The sequence below is a fragment of the Panicum virgatum genome, chromosome 1N, assembly GCF_016808335.1.
Source record: "Panicum virgatum strain AP13 chromosome 1N, P.virgatum_v5, whole genome shotgun sequence".
Lineage (NCBI taxonomy): Eukaryota > Viridiplantae > Streptophyta > Magnoliopsida > Poales > Poaceae > Panicum > Panicum virgatum.
Window position 1 is genome coordinate 62,878,757 of NC_053145.1, and position 10,868 is coordinate 62,889,624.

General features: G+C 48.1%; 2 protein-coding genes across 2 annotated transcripts; both read left to right on the forward strand.

Moving 5' to 3' along the window:
* The first annotated feature begins 819 nt into the window (after positions 1-819).
* Positions 820-4,876, forward strand: LOC120657314 (WRKY transcription factor 72B-like). Its single transcript, XM_039935608.1, has 5 exons — positions 820-2,826; positions 3,018-3,164; positions 3,424-3,795; positions 3,899-4,012; positions 4,113-4,876. Exons 1-5 carry the CDS (start codon positions 2,422-2,424, stop codon positions 4,746-4,748), a joined length of 1,674 nt encoding a protein of 557 aa, XP_039791542.1. The 5' UTR covers positions 820-2,421; the 3' UTR covers positions 4,749-4,876.
* Positions 4,877-7,593: 2,717 nt separating this feature from the next.
* Positions 7,594-10,854, forward strand: LOC120657315. Its single transcript, XM_039935609.1, has 2 exons — positions 7,594-7,784; positions 9,540-10,854. The coding sequence occupies exon 2, from the start codon at positions 9,552-9,554 to the stop codon at positions 10,584-10,586; it is 1,035 nt and encodes a 344-aa protein (XP_039791543.1). The 5' UTR covers positions 7,594-7,784; positions 9,540-9,551; the 3' UTR covers positions 10,587-10,854.
* Positions 10,855-10,868: the final 14 nt, after the last annotated feature.

Genomic DNA, 10,868 nt, shown 5'->3' on the forward strand with positions numbered 1-10,868 from the left:
CATGTGTGATGGAAAAACATAGCTTTTTGAACAAATGATGAAAAAAAACTGTTGAGGTATGTAGTTAACAAGACTGGATGATGTTTGTGTGAAATAGAGGATATCGTGCTCAATTGTGCTCAGCATAGATGATTGGTACTTTCGCATGCACTCTCTCACTGGTTGTGGAACTTGTTGTTCCGGATAAGATGGTCTAACAGCGGCTGGGACTAATGCGCTTGATCAAATATCCCTTTTCTAGTAGTGAACCTGTATTTCCGAACAGAAGGAGTAATTAATTATGAAATTAAATGAAGGGTATAAGAGAGTTGAAAGGATCACTATGGTAGATAGATCGTCAGCGTGGAGCCTTGGATATAGCAGAAAAGATATTTCTTACCAATCTATTATCTTATTATTTGACCAACAAACGGAGCCTCCATGTTTGCTCTCAAGACCTAAAAATTCTCACGTTAATTGAAGAAAAATAGAAAAATAAAAATTACCCACCACTGCCATTATGATAAAAATTAGCCAAAAATACCCCTGGTGCCTAATTAAAAATCACCCACCAATGCCATTATAAAAAATTAAATATAAAATCAGTTACAAACATATACCATTAATAAAAACTAAAGCTAACAACAATCAATCAAAATAAAACAACAACAACAACAATAATAATAATAATAATACTAATAATTATTATTATTAAAACTCAACAAATCAAATTGTTATTATAGGTAGATCATATTTGAATTGTTTTAACTAACGGTAAGATATAATTTATAATAATGAACATGGTGATGTATGGTAAAGAAAACAGTATAATCTTTAAGTAAGGATATAACAAATGCAAATTTTTGAATTTTCAATACTAGCCGCGCAAATGCGCGGGCTATACGCTTAGTTACAATATTATACATAAAACTGCTGGATCTTGAAGCCTTGTTGATGTCGTATGGGACTCCTCCACCGAAGAGCTGCTGCTGTTTTTTTTTCTAACAAAAGCGGGTTATATTATATTTATGCACAAGTCAGAGGTTGCAGTAAGGTTTTATCCTAATTAGCTGCGTGATTGTGTACACAGGAGTAATATATTTATGCTGCACGCAGGGGTTAATAAAAAGAACCTTGAGATCTATCCAAGTCCATGGCCCGCAAGGAACAGGTTAGCCAGCTTTTGGTTCCAACAACCAGTTGACCTTCAATCATCATGAGGAAAGCATAAGAAGGAAAAGAAAAACATGATCAGATCGAAGGTGTAGTTTATTATGGAAGAGAGTGTAGTTGGTCATAAAACTAATGCATAAAAATGCTCAATGAAATTCTGTGTGGCCCAAGCAAGTTGACCCAAGATTCTGTATGTTTGGCTGCAACTGCAACTAGCTAAACCTGATGCCTGCCTTGCGTTTAGTTGGGCACTGAAATGGCTACTGCATGACGGAGTGCAGAAGATGATGGCGTGCCAGGAGTCAACACGTTGCAGAGGTGTGAGAAACAAATTAAGACATTGGAGCAAGAATAGAAAAGCTGTGGATCACAAAGCCTTAGGAAAACAAAATGCCCACGCATTAACTAGTTTCCTTTCTCTAAACCATTTGTGGACTTTGCTAGGTTTACATACAAAGCGGCCCCAGGTCGTGTGCATTTCTTAACACAGAAGGCCTGCAATCACAATATTTTCTTATTTTAGAAAGCACTGGAGTATTTCAGCAAGTATATATTCAAATGCATGTTGCATTTCTTTGTTCTTTTGATGAAGTCTGTACAGCTATATATACTACAGCATTGAAAGTTGACATGCAGATGCATGCTTTTATAAAACCTGTGCTACATGCTAGCCTACAATTTGATCTGTTCTGTCCTAAGATAAATGGGGCCGGGGGACTTAGTTAAGGTGGGTGATGATAGCAGCGTCAGCCCTGATCGATCAGAAAAATTCCAAAGAGTTGACCTGGGCTCCATACAACACCAACCCTTGGCGTTGGAAGCGCTCCTCGCATCACATGACGGAGCCCCCACTTGACTAAGTATCCTTGTCATTTGGATCACACCACCGTGCACTGCATACACAACCCTTCAAATTAATCGGCCATCGCCATTGCTCATGCATCGCCGTATTGACTTGTGGAAACCGGATGCCCTGTGTGTGGCTGACATGTGTGCCCCGGACAAATAAACATTTTGGTAGGCCGTGTGTGTATGCAGCCGTGTACCAAAGGCTAGCTAGCTATTTGCTGAATAGGAAATGACATGAGATAATAGGATTGACAGAGGAGTAGTCTCCCCGCCTCATTGCCTCTTTAATACGTAGTCTTAGACACCCGGACATTGACTTGGATGCCTCGGGAGAAGCAGCATTAGGATTTAAGACCGCTCCTCCTTTTAGCTGTACAGAGAGAGAAAGGTACACAAGCTAATCAGATAGAGGTCAAGAGCATGCCATCCAAGAAGAAGAGGGCGGCGATAGATCTCTCCCTGGAGCGGGAGAGGAGGGAAGAAGACCGCAGAGACGGCGATCGCCGGGACAAGGATGGCCGGGTGGACAAGGAAGAGGAACAGTTCAAAGAGCAGAAAGAGGCACCCAAAGAGGAAACCGGCGGCGAGGAGAAGGTAGTTGAAGTGGTTGTAGACCAAGGAGGAGACGGCACCAAGGAGGAGATCAAATATAGGACTCAACAAGGAGAGGAGATGGAGGAGGACAAGCAATCAGAGGAAGACGGTAGCGGCGACGACGAGAGCGATGGGGCCGGTGGAATTCGTGCGGACGACGACAAGGTCGTGGCGGTAGAGGACTCCGGCGACGGCGACGGGGACCATACCAACAGCATGGTGCAAGACGAGGTAAGCACCGTAGTAAAGCTTAATCTGCAAAGGCTTTAGTAGCTAGATGCACTATAGTTATTTGGTGCAGTCGTTGCTAAGCTTTATATAGATGTTATACACTGAAGAATAAAATTAGTAGTAGCAGATTTGTGTGTTCATCATCTTGTTTCCTCTCCTGGACATGTCGACATGCGTGTATATTTGTTCAGGTGAGCGCGATGCAGGAGGAGATGGAGAAGATGAAGGAGGAGAACCGGAAGCTCCGGCGAGTCGTCGACCGGACCGTGCGTGACTACTACGAGCTGCAGATGAAGCTAGCTGCCTACCAGCAGCAACCGGCAGCAGATGAGCCTAAGGTGATAGGATCAGCTAATAATAATGATGATCCCAAGCTACTAATCGATTAATCTTATTTTTAGCAGCTAGGGTGTTATCCAATTAGCCTACGATTCTACCCCCATGTTGCAGCTAGCTAGCGCTAATCTCGTGCGCGCTTTTTATAAGTCTCTGCCACGTGACACACCATAATTACCATGTCAATTTGATCAGTTACTCATCAAGCTCTTCTTCATTTGAATTCTTGATTTGATTTCTAATTATTCTACGCGTCCGCAGGAGCCAGAGGTGTTCCTCACCCTCGGCGCCACCGCCGCCGCCGCCGGCTTCCCGGAGCCGAAGCGCAAGGAGCAAGCCGCGCGGCGGCCGTCGGTGGGGAGCGACGACACGGACGACGGCAAGGAGGACCTTGGGCTGTCCCTGAGCCTGCGAGCGTCGTCGTCGTACGAGGAGGAGAAGCTGCAGGAAGCAGTGCGCTACTTGGATGGCGCCGACGGCAAGGCCAAGGGCTACGCGCTGCTGGAGAGCAGCAAGCAGCTCGGGTCACCGGCCGCCGGCGATCTTGCCGCGGCCGGGATCACGAGCCAGAGCGTCAACCCCGCCAACCGCAAAACTAGGGTTTCCGTGCGCGTCCGCTGCCAAGGCCCCACTGTAAGACACATGCCACTGCCGCACCTGATGACAAAGTTCTTCCTAGCTGCTCTGCTCCATGATTTCACGCCCAAATTGACGAGAGAAATCCGTGTTCGTGCAGATGAACGACGGGTGCCAATGGAGGAAGTACGGGCAGAAGGTCGCCAAGGGCAACCCGTGCCCGAGAGCCTACTACCGGTGCACCGTCGCGCCGGGCTGCCCGGTGCGCAAGCAGGTAACCAAAATTTTGCCACGTCATTGCCACGTCGGCTGCTTCGAATCAGTAATTCAGAATGCGTGTGCATGGATTGATTTGTGATGGTGCACGCGTGCAGGTGCAGCGATGCCTGGAGGACATGTCGATCCTGGTGACCACGTACGAGGGCACGCACAACCACCCCCTCCCCGTCGGCGCCACCGCCATGGCGTCCACGACCTCCGCGGCGGCCACATTCATGCTGCTCTCCAGCACGAGCTCCTCCTCGTCCATCTCCGAGGCCGCCGGCGGCGGCAGCTCTTCCGCGCCTCCTTACCTCAGCCCCTTCCTGCTCAACTCCACCTCTCACCATTCCTCCGCTTCACCGTTGCTCAGCACGCCGTCGTCAATGCCCAGCGTTGCCAGTGGCATGAACCTGTTCGGGCACTCGTCCATGTTAACTCAGCATCAAGCACCAGATCTCAAGTACCCGTGGTCGTCGGACCCTTCGCGTGGCAGCAGTAGTGGTGGTCTGGCAGGGAGCAAGAGGCCGTTTTGGAGCAGCACCGGCGGCGACGACAAGGCGGCGGCAACATTGCCCGACAATGTCAGCGCCGTCATGTCGGACCCGAGTAAGTTCTCGGTGGCGATCGCCGCTGAGATCAACAGTTTCATGGGGAAAGACGGGCAGGTGATGAGTAGCAAGGACGGGGAGAGTAGCAGTAGCAAGAGTAGTAACAAGTGGGGGGTGGTTGAATCACTGCCACCTCCGTGACTGCTAGTCATCAGTAGAAGATAAGGGGGCTAGATAACTGGGGAAAATCGAGGGGGTTCGTAATTGTTGTGTGTAACAAATCGATCGAGATAGGGCAGGGCAAACACAAATTGGAGAATTTTTTTGGGCCATTGGTTGTAATCATTTCAGGTTTCTCTTTTGAAACAGATCAATTGCAATTGGTGTTAAAACTGTAAAATTACAATATTCGCTCGGTTATAACGAACAAGCTCATTCAGGACCAAATACATAGGACTTCATATTGCAAATGTTTAAACTAAAATTAGAGATCTCTCAAAAATAATAATCTCAAAATAATCTCACATACATGATCAAATCACATTTATAATTCACGACATATTAGAAAAAATATAGAGAGAGCACAAGGATCATTAATTAGATACAGATTTATGTTCATGTTCTTTATTTAAGATTTTGAAAGGATATTAAATTTAACCTATTTTATGTCATGTCACCTTGAAAACCTATGCACCTTTTACCATGTTGGACAAGATAAAGACGACAATATGACTTTAGGTCATGGTGGCATACTGGCATGGGTGATTGATGATGGTGGGGAAGAGGGGACTGGCATGGGTGATGTCCACATTCGGCCCAAAACTTCAAAGGTTCGATTTTTGATCTCTTATCTTGTATAAGGGCCTAACAATTTCAGAGAAGTTTCAACAATGTTTTAGACTGTACGACTCACGTGGTTATCATATGGCCTCTGGTTATCCACCGTCCTTAGTTTGTGATATGTATGGTGGATTCATATACGATATAAACACATAATAAATTTGAAGGGGGTAAATTAAACAAGAGAAACCCCATAGAGAAACATGGTTTGTTTTAGCTCAAAAGAAAAGTATATAGTCTCAAGAAAAAAAGATGATGATTAATTGTATGTTTGAGGTTTTCTTTACTCTCTCTCTCTCTCTATACATACATACATACATACATACATACATACATACATACACACACATACATACACACACATACATACACACACACACACACACACACACACACACACACACACACACACACACACACACACACACACACACACACACACACACACATATAGAGAGAGAGAGAGAGACACACACTCTTTTGGTCCCAAGCCATATTTTGGTCCAAGAATCGTAGGTAAAGATGTGTGTATATGTATATATACTCTTTGTAGGTGTAACTTTAATGGCATGTACTAATAAGGTTCACATAAATGTAACCGTGTACTATACCTGACCAAAGTTTGGAAATTTGGCCGGAGTTCACCAAGACCATCGAATTTCGATCTACATATAGTTTGGCAAATGTCCACACAGGCCATTCCAGTTTTTTTTTCCGGATGGCATTTGTACATATTTTCAATTTTCAGTAGAAAAACTATCCAACTTTCATAAACTTGGCCTCTCAATTAACAATGAAGTGTGGATCTTATTCACGGCACGGGAGAGCTGAAAGGAATGGAGAGGTTGGTGGCGCACTACCACACGCCAGATGCCCAGATCACGAAATTCTTATACGGCGCGCGGGTAGCGGCGGACAGCCCGTCGCCGAGCTAGGGTTTGGGGGGAGGTGGGAGGGGCGGCTAGGGAGGGTGGGAGGAGAGCGGAGCGGCCGCCGGCGAGGTCGCCGGCGGCCGGGGTGGTGGCGGGAGGCGGCGGGCTTAGAGTCCGGGTTGCTGGAGGTGGGGGCGGCTCGCCGGCTCCCATGGCCGCCGGCCATAGAAGAAGGGGCCGGGGGTGGCGGCGGCCCGGCGGTGGAGGCGGGTTGTCCGGCGGAGGACGTGGTGGCGCGGGAGCGCCGCCGGCCGGCCGGTGCCGGATAACCAGTGGGCGGTGGCTAGCGGCGGGAGCGATGGGACGGCGCGATGGCGGCGCGGTGGCTTGCTCGGTTAGTGCAGCGGCGGTGGAGGGCGGCGGTGGAGGCCGCCGGAGCCGGAAGAGGCGGTCGGCGGGGGGGGGGGGGGGGGGGCGTCGGAAGGAAGAAGAAAAGAGAAAAGAACGAAACGAAAAAAAAAAAAGGAAGAACAGTGTGTACCTGTTCGTTCCCAGATCATGTGATCCGCCACCATCAGTCCAGCGCACCAACACCTCTCTCTCGCTTTCGGTTCCCGTAGGGAGTAGGAGTAGCTGCGTTGTTGTGACGCTGATGCCCCGTCCTCCAACACAGCAAATTCGGTCCATCCAGAGAAGAGCAAAGCCCAATCCAACCATATCCGCCCCCACCGGATTTGATCCAAACCCATTTCTCGGCCATGCGCTTTTTCCAGGAATCTCGCGGCCCTTGGGCGGGCCACCCAGAAATTAAATCACAGCGGCCGCCGAATGGAGACCCAGAATTAGGCGGGCCCTGCCCTGCTCTGGGAGATGAAACGAAACCAGCGAAGAGAAGGGAAGGGAATATTCTCCCCCTGCAGTTCCGGCGTACGGTGAACGCCGGCCGCGCGTCCCGTGGAAGGCACGACCGCACGAGCACCCCCCGACTCCGCCGCCGGGTCCGTCACAGTGTCGTCATCCACCCACCCACCGGCCAGCGCGCCCCCTTCAGGCTCTCCCTTCCTGGGCGCGGTCCACGGGGCCCAGCCGCCAGTCGCACCGCTTTCCACGGCACCAAGCACCCGCCTCCGCCCGCGGAGGGATCGGTGCATGGACCGCCCCCACGACCCCCACCCCGCGAGCAGCCGTGATCGCGACGCGAGCCGAGCACGCCCCGCGCGGCATCGCGCCGGTTCGCTATTAACGTGGCTCCCACTCTCTCGCACCCAGCGGGGCCCACCTTGAAAATCTTTCTTTGCGTCCATTTCCCAACTATCCCTTTTTCCTTTTATTCTATTCTATTCTATTTTTTTCTCTCTTTACGCGAGGAAATTGTTGGGCTTTAACTTGCGCCTTCTGTTCTCCTCTCCGCCCTCTGTTGCGTCCGTCGTCTCCCACCCCGTCGTCACCAGCGCCCCTCCTCGCGCTCGCCGCCGGGATCCGGCCCCTCCTGCGCCCGCCTCGGCGACTCCGGCCCCCGGTCTAGGTACGGCCCCCGCCTCTGATTCGGCTGCCTCTGCTTTGGCTGCTTGCTTGGCTGTGGTGGATTGGTGGCTAGGTTTGCTTACTGGCCCTCGAATGTTCGGATAAGGTGCTCGCTATCGCGTCCTGGCTGTGTTTATGGCCGAGGACGGGAGGAAATTCGGCTTGCTTCCGGTGAATTTTGGCTGTTTTCCCGTGGTGATCTTAGTGTTATCTTGCTGCGTGCTTGTGTGGTGTCACTACTCGTAGAATGGGCGCGCGTTAGGCGAAACTTGGTTTCGGGGAATTTCTGGTGGAACTGGGAATGGTCTGGGTAGGGATCTTGCAAGGGCTGACCAGAATTGATCCTCTCTGCGGAAATTTTGTGTCTCCAGTACGTATTTAGGTGCTTGCGGTTACGAATTATCCGGTCTCACACCTAGTATTATCCATTTCTGATCTATGAAGCGGTAACCTGGCTTGTTTAGTCCGCATAATTTATCATCTGCGTGTAGGTTACAGCATGTTCCACGAAAGCAATGGAGATCCATTTCATGAGTTCGTTGGTGTGTCAATTGCCAGCCTCACTTTTACTGTAGATGTAGATGATCCAGCATTCTGACAGGCAACTACAGTCAATTTCTTTAAGAAGGTCGTGATTCTTTGCCTGAGGTGCAGGTAAAGAGTTGCTGCTTAATTATTTGTGCATTGCTGAGTGGATAAGGTGATTTTAGTTTACAAGGGGCATGCTTTGGTCACCAAGGTTGGCTTCAAAGTGGTAAATTATTATGGGCCAACTTTGCCAAGGGCCATCCATGTGCCACTGGTATCTGTACTGATAATGGGGAGGACCAAGAGAAAAAGTAAAACTAAAGAAGCTACCTTTGGTCCAAATTCTTTCCTTGCGTTGGTAACTTGGCATTTCTCTAAAAGATAGAATCATTGGCTCAAGTGCAGAATCATTTGATTCCCTTTAATTAAAAAGTCATTGGTTGTTGTTTTTCCTTTCTAATCTGGCAGATCTGAGATGAGGCATGAGATGCTCCATGTGAGCGCTCCTTAGCTCATATCTGGATCATGCTTGTGGATTTTTTTAATGTGGAATGTAGATCACATCTAACATGCTCCATTGATTTGAATATTTAACGTATTCGGTTGATACAACTGCCTATTTCTTTATCTGCCTGCCCGACCAGTTCGGACCCCATAAAGTCTATATGTTACTTCTCTTGCCTTGTTTGCTCTATCCACAATTCTGGATCTGAAGGTCCTTAGCTTGTCTGAGGGAAAGGTCTTGCTGTGATAAAGCTGCATTTGTCTGGTAATGCTGCTAATTGCTGTTTCATATCATTGATTTTGCCAGGTAGAGTCCATTTATTTACTTTGGATTGTGACTTTGTGAGAAGAATACCATCTGGTGGAAATTGACTTATTTTTCTGACTTATTTCGTGGAAGTGGAACCTAGTAGGCTAGTGGATCTGCTTTGGTTATGTCTTGTAATCCGTAGCTAGACTTATATAAGCAAATGTGCTTCAGTTGACAACCAGTGAAGGCATTAGGTATATACATGTATATTTATTCCTTGCATGATGGCGTCATGGTGTCACAATTGTCTACTTTCTACATTATCTGTGCATACTGTTTAAGGTTTGCTTTGTTCTTTTGCTTGGCGTATCTTGAATGATGTATGTTTAAGGAATCTGTGGCACATTCTTACCATGGTAGTTTATAAATTCATCTGTTCCCTGGCAAAGAATGTAACCATTCTATTTCTGACAGATTTCTGAGAAAATGGCAAGAAGTGCGAGAGCAAGGAGGCATGTAGCTCGTCAGCTCAGGCCCACCCCGTATCCCATTCCTTCAAACCGATGGAAGCTGATGAAAGAATCCAACCAAAAGAAACCATTTCCAGCCTTGCAGAAGATGGACTGGGAAGATGCCAATTGCTCTGTGTGCATGGAATACCCCCATAATGCTGTGCTCATCCTCTGTTCATCTCATGATAAGGGCTGCCGTCCTTACATGTGTGGAACTAGCTACCGCCACTCGAATTGCCTGGATCAGTTCAAGAAAGCCTACACCAAGGGTGCATTGCTTGAGGAAGTTCCTGCAAATGGCGTTGGCACAAACCTGGATTCATCACCTTTGAGTGCAGGTGAAAAAACTGAGTCCGTTGACCTTGCGTGCCCACTGTGCCGTGGCAAGGTGAAAGGTTGGACAGTGGTAGAACCAGCTCGAAGCTATCTCAATGGAAAACGGAGAACATGCATGCAGGATGGTTGTTCATTTGTAGGGACCTACAAGGAGCTCCATAAGCATGTCAAGTCAGAACACCCTCTTGCAAAGCCAAGGGAAGTGGATCCCGTCCTTGAGCAGAAGTGGAGATTGCTCGAGATTGAAAGAGAGCGACAGGATGCACTCAGTACAATTACTGCAACAATGGGGAGGGCTGTTGTTCTTGGTGATTATGTGCTAGACTTGGAGGATGGAGTGGACCTGGAGGATGTAGAAAGTGATGCTGATGTTGATGATGGCCATGGGACAGAAAACACTCGAAGAATGCTATTATTTATTATGCGCCAAGTTGCTCAACATCATCAAAACCAAAGGCTTCAGAATGCAACCGGTGCCTCTGACAATGCCGAGGATGATTATGTGGTGAGCAGTGGTGCCAATGGAACCACACCATACTCTTACCCCTTGGAAGGGGGGGATGACGATGATGTGGTTGTGGCCGGAGGTAGAAGCACTGATGTGCTCAGACCAGAGCGCCGGCGCCACCGGCGCCGCCGGAACCGTGGAAGATTGTTCTTAGGTGCTAATTGAGAGTACAGGTGGGGTTAACCATCAGAGGAGTACATGCACAAATGCTTCCTTGGTCCGTAGCATTCATCAATTTCAGCCTCAATTTACTTGTTCATGATCATGTACCAAGTAGTTGTGTTAACAACAGCTCATTGTTTCTCATCAATGTATGTTATCTCACATTCTTTGTTGAAAAGGAAAACACCGCATCCATCTTTTGCGGTTTGTGTAGCTTCTATTTCTGTCCACTACTTGACTCATTAATTACTCCCTCTGAAATTACAAGATATATTCCATTTGTTT